We start from the raw sequence: 12,833 nt of genomic DNA, 5'->3' as shown, positions 1-12,833 counted from the left end.
TGGGGGTTGTAGAGCAAAACAGAAATACCACCGTGTTCACAAGTCTCCCCTTTCCAATATGGGGTCATATCAGCAGAGGCTGCTGAGGGAAGAACAGCTCATAATAATGGTCGGAACGTAGCAAATGGAATGGCATCAAACACCTGGAAACCATTTGTTTGATGCATTTGATACCATTCAACTGAGCCCGCTCTCCTCAATGAAGGTTCCACAAACCTCCTGTGGGTATTATTAGTTTGTAGCCCAAACGGTTCGGATGCTACAGACAGACATTGGCACATCGGCGGTACTGATTTTAGACCAGTCCCATGGGGCTTGTGGGGGTCGTAGAGCAAAATGGAGTACACCATCGTGTTCGTGAGTCTCATCTTTCCATATAGTGGTCATATTAGTTAGTCGGCCAAACCGTTCGGACACTACGTTTTCGTGAGAAGATCCATTTTCAATGTCTCCTGGTCTGACAAACAGTGCTGTAGCTCTACCACTTTCCACCGCAGATACGGAAGGCCGACATCGGCAGATGCGGTGGATTGAGATGCAGCCCATGCAAAAAAGCCCATACAGATATCTCTACCTTAAAACTGACGGATTTTGATGGGAATTGTTGTATTATGTTAATTAGATTGACACATAGACTCTTAAGGATTAAGACAAATTATATACAATTGTCTTTGTACACAACACTTGTAATAAGCATGATACTCTTCTTAGTGGTTAAGATTAACTCCACTGAACAAAAATATAAACGCAACATCTAAAGTGTTGGTCCCATGTTTCATGAGCCGAAATAAAATATCCCAGAAATGTTCCATATGCAAAAAATGCTTATTTCTCTCAAATTTTGTGCACAAATTTATTTACATTCCTGTTAGTGAGCATTTCTCCTTTGCCAAAATAATCCATCTAGTTGACAGGTGTGGCATATCAAGAAGCTGATTAAACAGCATGATCATTACACAGGTGCACCTTGTGCTGGGGACAATAAATGGCCACTCTAAAATGTGCAGTTTTGTCACACAATGCCACAGATGTCTCAAGTTGAATGTAATTGGCAATCTTGACTGCAGGAATGTCCATCAGAGCTGTTGCCAGATAAATGTTAATTTCTCTACCATCAATCGCCTCCAACAACATTCCAAAGGCCACAATCAACAGCCTGATCAACTCTATGCGCAGGAGATGTGTCGCACTGCATAAGGAAAATGGTGGTGACACCAGATACTAACTGGTTTTCTGATCCACGCCCCTACTTTTTATTTTAAGGTATCTGTGACCAACAGATGCATATCGGTATTCCCAGTCATGTCAAATCCATAGATTAGGGCTTTGTGAATTTATTTCAATTAACTGATTTCCATATATGAATTGTTACTCAGTAAAAAAATTGAAATTGTTGCATGTTGCATTTATATTTTTGTTCAGTATACTTGATGTACTAACCATTGTTTTGATCTGGCATTTTAAATTATATAATTTGCTGCAAAATACAGTACAATCCTTCACCTTGTTGAATAAATAATGTTACTACTAGGGTGCGTTTTACCTCCCATTACCAAATAAACCCTTCCTTGATTAGTGTTTAAGTAGGGCCACGGAACTAGAAATAAAATGTCTTTAATAGAAAAACAGATACACAAGTAGAAAAAAACTACCTCCATCGAGAACATCATGTATTATAAACTGGGTGGTTTAAGCCCTGAATGCTGATTGGCTGACAGCCGTGGTATATCAGACCGTATACCACGGGTATGACAAAACATGTATTTTTACTGCTCTAATTACGTTGGTAACCAGTTTATAATAGCAATAAGACACCTCAGGGTTTGTGGTATATGGCCAATATACCACAGCTAAGGGCTGAATCCAGGCACTCCACGTTGCGTCGTGCGTAAGAACAGCCCTTAGCCGTGGTATACTGGCCAAATGCCACACCCCCCGTGCCTAATTATATAACATCAATGGTCCAACATAATACATTCACTTAAGGCACACTGCACCTTAGCCCCAGGTTAACAAATGCTTGTATGAACACAGGATAAGCTAGCCCAGGGCCCAGTCTTAGCCTGGGGCTAAGAACAATGCAGTGTGAGAAGGCTAATAGTGCTACTAATATACACAGAAGCATAAATATTCATAATGATTGTGTGTGATCAAACTCCAAAAGACCTGAAGATGAACAGTAGCCTATACAGAAGCCACTGACAAATCTTCAGCCTACCTCTGGTTCTCAATCTCAACAGTGTGATGCATCATAGCAAGGAACTTGTGTGTGACTGGTTTGTTAGTGTTCACCACAACAAACAAATACAGAAAGACCCTAGTAAACAATGCAGCATTCTTCCAGTCATGATGGTGTGGGACAATCGCTACTCCGTGTCCACTAAGTCTTTACCCACACCAGACCTTGCTAGGTAAGATGGCCCACCTGTGAACTAAGGGTTCTTTTTGGACCAGGCTTTTGTCTTCTGTTCAGTGCAGACCTTCGCCCAATGAGATTACTGAATGAGGCGGTAGAAGAGCCAGCTGCCGAACACCAGCCAGTGGCCGGCCCAGTTCAACTCTGACCACTTCTGAATGGTGTGGTTGGCCACATAACCCTGAGAAGGAGGACAATGGTGACTAAATGTGTAAAAGTAATACATTCATATAGACCGCTGTTTAATTCTTATGTTCTCCATTAACTTGGCCCCAGCCAGCAGTAGCAGGTCATTGGTGGGCCTTACCTCCTCTGCAGCCAAGTTGTCTACTTCAGCGTCAAACAGGGAGCCCAGGTATGTCAGGTGGAAGATGGCCATGGCACTGAAGGCCAGGTTGATGCCATACACCCACAGCTCCTACGAGAGAGGCACAGATCATTCACTACACTGGGGATGTGTTCTGAATCCCAAACCTCCCCGCAATGTGCACTAGCTAGCTCACTCACTCACCCCACATGGACCCATTCAATGTGCACTAGCTAGCTCACTCACTCACCCCACATGGACCCATTCAATGTGCACTAGCTAGCTCACTCACTCACCCCACATGGACCCATTCAATGTGCACTAGCTAGCTCACTCACTCACCCCACATGGACCCATTCAATGTGCACTAGCTAGCTCACTCACTCACTCACCCCACATGGACCCATTCAATGTGCACTAGCTAGCTCACTCACCCACCCCACATGGACCCATTCAATGTGCACTAGCTAGCTCACTCACTCACCCCACATGGACCCATTCAATGTGCACTAGCTAGCTCACTCACTCACCCCACATGGACCCATTCAATGTGCACTAGCTAGCTCACTCACCCCACATGGACCCATTCAATGTGCAATTAACAATAGCTTCTCTTATGGAAAGCACCTTCAAAATATGATATACAAACGTGAGTGTAAAACATTCCTGGATGCAACAAGCATGTACCTTCTTCTGCTGATGATGGCAATTGTTGGGACACTGTTTGGACAGGATACAGGCACTAAAGATGGCTGCCAGCCTCTTCCTCAGAACTGACAGAGGATGACAAGACAATAAGGTGATGTACAACCTTTGAAACAAAACTCACATAAAACAAGCGAGCATGTGAATGTGAAAAGCAGATAGGCGCGGTAACTTCACCATGTTCCACGTAGGTGATGAAGCCCAGAGACAGCAGCACGGCCCCAAGATGGAAGCTGAGGCCCTGGAGAAAACAAAATGGCAGATTGGTTTTACAACATCGGAAGCTGATCAACCAACTATTCACTTTGGCCTCAGCCAGAGGGATAAGGCAGTGACATTTTCAAAATCAGAACAAATCTTACTAAAGCAAAAAAACAGTATTAAAGTGCAATGGTGAGTGACCTTTTCTGAATCATCACGTAAGATGACATCACTGAGTTGGTTGACTCATACTCACATGTAGCAGGGCACTGGCTGTGTAAGTCACAATGATGGAAGAAAATGTGCCAAGTTTCAAAGCACTTTTGAAAACATCTATAACAAAATGGGGGAAAGACACAGTAATCAGTTGACATTTTAATGTGTAAAAAAATAAATATGGTTGGTTAAACAGGGCCCATAGTTCTAACATTTCTGTCTAATCTGTTTATAGTAAATTGAAGGTGTAATGATGCTTACATATGTTGAGCCAGCGAGACATGGGGATGTTCCAGGAGGTCACCACCAGCACCATGGACCTGGGCAACTCCACATTCAGAGGCTTAACCACTTTCAGATCCCTAAAAACACATTTTGTGCATTCATGGATATGCACATGCATGCACGCACACATTATTTTCACATATCTTATCTAGACAGATATTACAATAGGTACATAGTATAGTAACACAGTGTCTATCACAATACTGCAATTATAAACTTAACCTACAGGCAAATTGATAATATTTGAAATATGTGTACCACTAATTGAACCATAGATCGTATGAATTGAACTCCCCATTTGACATTGTCTTTGTCTTCAGTGAAACCTGCTCCTGCCAGCACAGTAGTACTTTCACTGAGGTGGCCCACAAAGTAGTTACTGAAGTGGAAGGCTACAGCATTCTCATACGCATGGAGCCACCTGTACACAGGGAAAATAGACAGGATAGCTCTAAGATACTGTTTATAGCCTTTCTTCATTCAGCAATAATGCCAGGAATAGCAATATGCACTGACACCATCTTGAAGTGTTAACTATTGCTACTACCACTGCTTGTCTGAAGAACTTTGCTTGATGTTCTTCATCACAATAACCCTTACCTTGCTTATGTGCCTCTTGGAAGCAGAGAAACAGAAATAAATGGAAATCACTAATATAAAGTTGGTGTACATTCACATATCAAAATAGCACTGACATTGGAATGACCAAGGAATTGCTCAGTGAAATGTGCACTCACGTGCGAAGTCCTCTGCTCCCGTGGATTGGAATGAAGTAAGGGAAGAGGTATGGGGCGATGCAGTTGGATATCACCAAGCATACCTGGCATTTCACCAAGCTGACTGAAAACTTCTGGAGCCAGGACCAACTCTGGGGGACAGAGAAGCCAAGTTAAAAAAGGACAGATTTTAGCAGCCATTTTGACTTAAAGCAGCTACAGTATGTGGATCTAACTGCGGTGAAAAGAGGTGTAAACTTTGCACCAGCGCAAACACTTAGTTAAATCTGGATCATTATGTTATAGGCCTATATGTCAAATGGAAATTCAGATACTATCCAGGAATCTATTCAGCTTTCTTTTAACAAGTTGACTGAGAATACATAATTTTTTTGTAAAACAGTAGCACATCTCTTCAGCTGTGGCTTACCAGTTTACGGCTCTCAATGGCCTCTTTGTAGTTTGAGTAGCTAATCCAGGGTCCAAAGATGACAGTGCCCACAAAGAGAATGTAACCTGTGAACTCCAGAGGGTTGGGCACAGCGAGCACAGTGCCTCTGTCCAGGTCAAAGGCCAGAGAAATGGCCTTCATGGCCACCACCATCTGAGAACCTGAGGAAGTGGGGATGATAGGCAAAGCATGCACAGTTGTTCCTTCACTAAGGACTCGAATACAATGTAACAGGAGGATGTCTGTGTCTGAATCTATAAAATCATGCATTTGTCTCATACTGTCTTTCCATCCAATCATTCACATCTGCGCAGGACATTTACCTCTCATTTTATGCCAGGTCACTGTGTCAATCATATGCAGCTCTCTGGAGAGAAAAAAGCCCAGGAGAAAACAGTTAAGTGGAGCAACATTGCCTATGATGCAGCATTAGCAATAGATGGAGTTATCATTTTCATTCATTACCCCATGAGTAGATAGATGAGGATAGTGGCAGAGAGGAAGATTCCTCGGCTGCTGGAATGGCGGTTGAGGAACAGGACAGTGTAGCAGAGCATACTGAGCATTAACACCCACACCATGGACTGCTCAAAGAACAGGTAGAGGGCATATAGACCCGCTGACACTGAGCCAAAGTGTTTCACAGAGGATGAGAGACCTACTGGAGGACAGGAAACACTAAGTACCAGGCTGGCACCACCAAAGGCCTTTGTACAAATTGGGGTGCTTTTCTAGACATCTGTAAGGTAATACTGAATGCTTTATCTGTCATCATTACATGTGTCCCACACACTGTGGATTGTGTCATGGCAAAGTATACATTACATGATTCAGTCTTTGTCTCTAAAGTTTGGCACATCCTCTGTTTAATCCTCATTAAATAATGTTATTGGTCAAGTGTTCAAGTGAACTCACCCAGCCTACAGAGGAGTCGACAGAGCAGGCAGAGGAGCAGTAGCTGCCAGACCTGTTCCACTCCCTGCTGTGCCGTAGGGAGCACACAGCTCTCCCCTAGCTCCTGGAAGAACTCTATCCTGCTGAACTCCATGGTGTAGCCTCAACTCTGCCTGGCTCTCACTGGAGTGGAGAAACATGAAAATAATGCAGCTGTATGTGCGTGATCAATGTTAAAAAGGGATAATGTATAAAATGTCCTACTGTTCAATTGTCAGTGTAATTTAAATGAATGCCTTGGCTTTCTTGAGTATAACTTATTATATATTATGAGCTTGGTACAATGGCCCACAACAGGTTGTAATCAGGGTTGTGCGGTCTGCCCAACGCATCACCGGGGGCAAACTACCCGCGCTCCAGGACGCCTACAGCACCCGATGTCACAGGAAGGCCAAAAAGATAATCAAGGACATCAACCACCCGAGCCACGGCCTGTTCACCTGCTATCATCTAGAAGGCAAGGTCAGTACAGGTGCATCAAAGCTGAGACCAAGAGACTGAAAAACAGCTTCTATCTCAAGGCCATCAGACTGTTAAACAGCCATCACTAGCACATTAGAGGCTGCTGCTTATAGGCATAGACTTGAAATCCCTGCCCACTATAAGGAATGGAACACTAGTCACTTTAATAATGTTTACATATATGGCATTACTCATCTTATATGTATATATATATTGTATTCTATTCTACGGTATCTTACTAGGTAGCCTAGTGGTTAGAGCATTGGGCCAGTAACCGAAAGGTTGCTGGATTGAATCCCAGAGCTGACAAGGTAAAGATCTGTCGGTCTGCCCCTGAACAAGGCAGTTAACCCACTGTTCCCCGGTAGGCCTTCATTGTAAATAAGAATTGGTTCTTAACTGGACTTGCCTAGTTAAATAAATGTTAAATTAAAAAACAAATACATAATAATAATGTTTACATATCTGGCATTACTCCTCTCATATGTATATACTGTTTTCTATACTTCTTGGGTATATTAGTCACTTAATGTTTACATATCTTGCATTACTCATCTCAAATGTATATACTGTATTCTATACTGTTCTACATTATCTTAGTCTGTTCTGCTCTGACATTGCTTGTTCATACATGTATATAGTCTTAATTCATTCCTACTTAGATTTGTGTGTATTGGGTATATGTTGTGTAATTTGTTAGATATTACTTGTTCGATATGACTGCACTGTCGGAGCTAGAAGCACAAGCATTTCGCTACAGCCGCAATAAAATCTGCTAATCACGTGTATGTGACCAATACAATTTGATTTCATTTGATTTGTATTACCGGTATTTTGTGTTGTCAATAATCCGTGTTGGGGAGTAGTGAACTACATGTAGTTCAACAAGTAATTTAATAAATATTCAGTAGCTTCGTGGTAGTTTAACTAAATTCAAACCTTGGTAGTGTTTGCAGTAGTTTATTTTGCCATGTAGTGGTGAAGCTAACTATACTCTACTTGTTTTGCAAAAAGAAAAGATAGGTGAAGTAGGCAATAATGTTCTTTCTTTTTCAGCATCAGACCTGCCTAATTCTGATTTTGTGTTTAAAAGGCTAACTTCTTCCAGTGTGAAGTCATTGGTAGCAAGCTTGGTAAACTGTATTTTCAGAGTAGTTTCCCCAACACTGTAAATAACGTAAAATGTTTGAGTAAATGTCTGAACTCCATTACAAAAGTAGCTGGGTCAAACTGTTGAAATAAAAAATAAGAAATCCTCTAAAACATTGTAATTTTTAACGAGGTTTTGTCATGTTATGGCAGTGGCTACTAATTTAAGGCGGGGTTGGCAAAAATAGCAAACTTGCCTGTTGCTCGAGACAATGGCACAAGGCAGAGGCAGCAAGAGTGCAACACATTGAAAGGATAGCTAGCTAGCTTGCAGAGTATTTGTGCCAACTCTCGATATCTGGACGAAAGTTGAAGAAACGCCAACCTCCGCTAGCTAACTTTAAACTTGAATGAGTTGTTCGCTAACATGCAGCCAACACTGCTGGCTAACTAATAAAGCAGGCGAAGTGAAACGCTAGCTAACTCGCTAGCCAGCCAGAGCTCACCTGAAACAGTTTTCACTTGTCTGATTCGTGTCCTACTCGTCCTGTACTATGCCAATGTCCGCGTCCATTCGTCTCCTACTGAAAATCAAGTTATTTTAGAATCAATATATTCCAAAAATGTTTTGGAATAGGAAATCTCGTGCAACGCATTACCTTGAAAGACATTCGTATTTCGACTCTTCATAGTCACTGGCTACACTGTCCACCAGGGGACACCATTCTCTGAGCTCTCTCTGTGTTTGCATACTGAGTGCAAGCGGAATCCACATGCTATATTCCAAATGATCAAGCTGTTTTTGTATAAACCTTATGTACGTGTTGAGAGGGTTAAGATGCAAGTCACACTTTGAACGGATTGGACTGCCATTCTTTGTCATTTTGCTCACTGAGAAAACGCATGGCCCCTGCTGTAACAGTGCGAATGTGAAAAACACAATTACTCTAATAACATAATTACACTGGCTTGAATAATATCCAAACATGCATCAGCACCCAAACCTTTGAATCTAATTTCTAGCAAAACAGCAGAATATCCTACATGACAAGGCTACTCAACCCGTGAGATATGAACTACCACTTTTGTCAGACTTATGTTACCTTTAACTGTATGTACCATACCCACAGCACTGACAATCATTCCAGAAACTATATATTTTAAATGTGTAGATTTTATTGTGTCGATGCAATGGATAATTCTTGTGTATTGTGTATTAATGAAAATGTTACATTTGTTTCAAGTAATTCAGCCTTAGCTGCTATTCAGCCTTAGCTGCATGTTGCCTTATTGAAATAAAACCACTCTTTCTTAACTCACACCTTTCTCTTCATGACAGATAATGAGATGTCTTTGCATGAAATAGCCTATTCTATTCAATTGTACACCATCAACCTAAGAAACAATGAAAACCAATATTTTTAGTATGTTAACAAAAGATGACTGTAAATTCACTTCAATACCAGTGTTCACAACTGTAAGCTTCAGACTTCTATTTTTTTGTCATAGAGAAATGAGATTGAAACTGATCTGGAAGAGGGAAGAAAGATGAGAGGAAAGAATAAATGTTTTCCCTTCATCTCCCCTTTCCTTCTGAGGGTCCTGGGCAGTATCCCCCCCTGTCCTTCTGTCTTAATGCCGAGCCTCTTCTCTCTACTTCCTCTTTCCCTCTCTCTTGTAGGAGCATATGTTAAGACTGGGCAGTTCTCTACTAATAAGAGGCTCCTATTGTGTCAGGTTTCTTTTTTCAGAGCAGTAGTAGTGGTTGTTATAGTTTTCTTGGTGGGGGAATGGTGCAAGGCTTGCTGTGCTGGCAGAAGGTTTTTATAGGACTCTTAATGAGTTTACCTCCAGGTGGTCGGCTCTGTAGACCCACTGCTTTGCACATGTTTGTTTGTTCTGTGTTGAGAACAGTCAGGCCCTGAAGAGGTCCACATTTCACCTTCTATCCCCACTTTCCTGGTGAGAGAAGTTTGTCAGTGAGCGGTAACAGAGAGCATTGACATGAAACCTTGTCATGAATACTTTAAATTCAAACAGATGCACATGTATACATTCAATATATACTAAGATAATAATATGTTTTTAAGCCTGTTGTTCATGCAGTATATAATAAATGATAAGCAGGCCATATGTGATTATTAGGTTTGTTTAATTGAGTTGCAGTGTTGGCAGTGTCTATGTTGGCAGTGTCTCCCTCACCCCTAGGGAGAGAGGCACGTGTGGCACATTCAACTCCAGTAAATAATCAAACAGCCCTTTCATTCTCCTCAAGAGGTCAGCCCTTTTGCAACACCTGCTCCCACTGGAGGAGAAAGAGAAACCTCTCCGGGGTGGCGACCTCTGTTACCACGCACCTCCGTGAGGTCAGGGGTCAAAGAGTGACCGGTGTGGCTGCCCATCATGACACTTCTTCTCTGGGAGAGGTGTCCTGTTTCCCTGTGACCTCCAGGGAATAGAGTGAAAAGTTGGTCATCAGAAGACATTTTCATTCATTATTGTATAACAAATAAGTAAATCATTCATTAATAAATGTCCTCATTTTGTGCAGGTCTAGACATCAAAATGTCTCCAGCCATTATAATACTACATGAAAACATTGTCTGCAATATTGTGTTCTTTATTGTATTGTTTATTTTAGATGTGTGTGTGAAACAGATGTAGGAACATGCATGGGGAAACAGCTTAATAACAAAGGCACAGAAATGCCCGGTTTTGAAGTACTGTTTAAAAGATGTTCACAATGTAATAATGTAAGCAGATTGAGTTAATTAAGTATTTTTTTCATGTGTAACAATTTCATAATCAATATTTTACGAATGGCAATTGCAAGGGGCTTTGCCTCTCTGGATGACAGCCATAGAAAGCAGGCCGGCAGCTGCTTATAATGTCCCACAATTTATATCTTAGTGCATAAATATGGGGGAGTCCTACATCCCCTTACCCTCCATACATGATCTATATACCATGAACGTTATTTGCATACAGATGCCAACTCAGCCTGGCTAGGGCTAGTTGGATGAGAAAGGGGGGGGGGCAATTCACCCAGTCCTTTGGCTCTGCGCCATGGCGACAGGAATGTGGAATTAAAATGACCATGGATACTTCGGAGTGTTGGCCGGTACTAATTCATCTTTGAAGATGTCTAATCTAACAGTGATATTGGCTGGGCTTCAGCAGTCTGCAGGTAGATTTTATATTTTTCTGTCTTTCTTTTTGAACGAGGGGGAATGGGGGCTGCTGTATAGCCGGAGGCAAGGTGACGAAACAAAAATAGTCTGGAGACCAGAAAGTGAGTGGGGGGGGGGGCTGAGCTGGGTGGGAGGGAGGGAGGGTGTATGAGGGCAGGTGGCATGAACATCTAGAGTAGAAGGCAAATTGTCTTATTGGGAGGGGTGTGGTGGGGGGTCTATTGAGAAGTTGAGGGATGAATGAAAAAAGAGGACTATTGGCACGTTGTCATATTCACTCCACCAAAACAAGTGAACCTATATTTTCGACATCTGCTGAGCTTATTTGGCAAGGCATGGCAGAATACTATCCACACAGTACTAAAACTTTGAGCGCAAACCCATTGGTGAACACTCCTCTTGATTGCAGTTCTCTAACAACTCCAAATATGTCCTCAATATTTTGGTATTTTAAGTGTGATGCATTTTTACAAATAGAAAAATTTACTTGAAAATACTGAAATGTGTCTTTTTTTGTATTTGAGCTTCAAATAATTATTGAAATGACCCAGGGATATTGATGCTGTCGTTCTTTTCACACTAACTTTAGACAGACTAGAGTGATATTACACTGAAGAGTGACAGCTGTGGCAAAAAGCCTTTTTTTCACTATTCACACAAACACACACACGCAGACACACACACACGCAGACACACACGCACTCACAGAGTCCTCATTAAGCAGCCAATGGTCTGGAAATCATCCCGCTGGCTCCGCCCCAAAGTGTGAGCAGCCTTTGTTATTGTAATCAGGCTCTTAGTGTGCAGGGGGCAGGGGGTGCATGTGTGTGCGTGTGTGCAGTGCAGCAGGACTTGGCCATCCGTCAGTACGCCTCCTCACAGCTCCCATCCATAGGCCCATACAGCATCAGATTTTAAAAAACAACTATTGATGCAAACACTAGAAAATACAGTTTATTTTGATGAAAACCATTGATGAAAACCATGTGAAAAACACCAAATCGAAAAAGGAAATTTCAAGGTAATCATAATCAGGTCTCAGCCATACGCCTCAACTCTCAAAAGTTTGAGCCTGCAGAATACCTTTACGACAACCAGAAACACTGTCAGAAAGGAGGTGGTGGGGGGGCTGCAGCCTGCGGTCATCAATATCTGCAGGCCATCTGTCATAGGGGTCTATGGAGGTGCACAGTCTCCACTCAGGACGAGAAGGACATATGGTGAACCATAAAGTTACAGAGCACCATTCACAGGGAGAGGAGAAGGGCCAGACTAACAGAGACACAGGGACAGACAGACAGACAGACAGACAGACAGACAGACAGACAGACAGACAGACAGACAGACAGACAGACAGACAGACAGACAGACAGACAGACAGACAGACAGACAGACAGACAGACAGACAGACAGACAGACAGACAGACAGACAGACAGACAGACAGACAGAGTTGAAAACAATGAGAGAATGGGAAGCAAGTAAGAGAGAGAGATGGCATTTGTAGATGACAGTCAGGCTACAGTGTGTCAAATGGTAGGCATGTGTCTGAGAAACGTCCTTCATTGATTTGTAAGTAACTGATTGATAGACCTGTCAAACCTTGAATAGAACTCAGTGATCGGGGTTTGGCATCCCTATCTGACAGAACACAACCTTACTGTAGCATGTTGCTGTACTATAGCACAACAAATGTGGTGTAATAGCCTGAAGGAAGAACGTAATTACACTGAAATTAAGGGTATAGGCTATGTGAGATTTCATTAACCTATGAGTAGGCATACTAGGCCTATAACTTGTTTCCACACTATTGCCATGTTATAACCACTTTATTGCATGCTA

The 12,833-nt window shown here is 42.1% G+C and overlaps 1 protein-coding gene across 4 annotated transcripts; it reads right to left on the bottom strand.

Annotated features, from left to right (window-relative positions):
- Positions 1-1,598: 1,598 nt before the first annotated feature.
- On the bottom strand, positions 1,599-8,575 carry porcnl (porcupine O-acyltransferase like). Of its 4 annotated transcripts, none has more exons than XM_014135274.2 (14): positions 8,462-8,575; positions 8,309-8,383; positions 6,213-6,374; positions 5,763-5,958; positions 5,621-5,664; positions 5,277-5,458; positions 4,868-4,998; positions 4,426-4,551; positions 4,107-4,207; positions 3,886-3,962; positions 3,606-3,669; positions 3,411-3,496; positions 2,724-2,834; positions 1,599-2,597 (listed from the first exon to the last, which is right to left on the bottom strand). In XM_014135274.2, exons 3-14 carry the CDS (start codon positions 6,343-6,345, stop codon positions 2,496-2,498), a joined length of 1,353 nt encoding a protein of 450 aa, XP_013990749.1. In that variant the 5' UTR covers positions 6,346-6,374; positions 8,309-8,383; positions 8,462-8,575; the 3' UTR covers positions 1,599-2,495. The 4 variants fall into 4 exon arrangements, with proteins under 4 accessions (XP_013990749.1, XP_013990751.1, XP_013990750.1 ...); XM_014135276.2 differs by having other exon boundaries at positions 5,763-5,955; XM_014135275.2 differs by having other exon boundaries at positions 8,309-8,386; positions 8,462-8,565.
- Between the last annotated feature and the right edge of the window lie 4,258 nt (positions 8,576-12,833).

Source organism: Salmo salar, chromosome ssa13 (assembly GCF_905237065.1).
Source record: "Salmo salar chromosome ssa13, Ssal_v3.1, whole genome shotgun sequence".
In the NCBI taxonomy this organism is placed as follows: Eukaryota; Metazoa; Chordata; class Actinopteri; order Salmoniformes; family Salmonidae; genus Salmo; species Salmo salar.
This window is presented reverse-complemented; position numbering and strand designations above follow the sequence as displayed.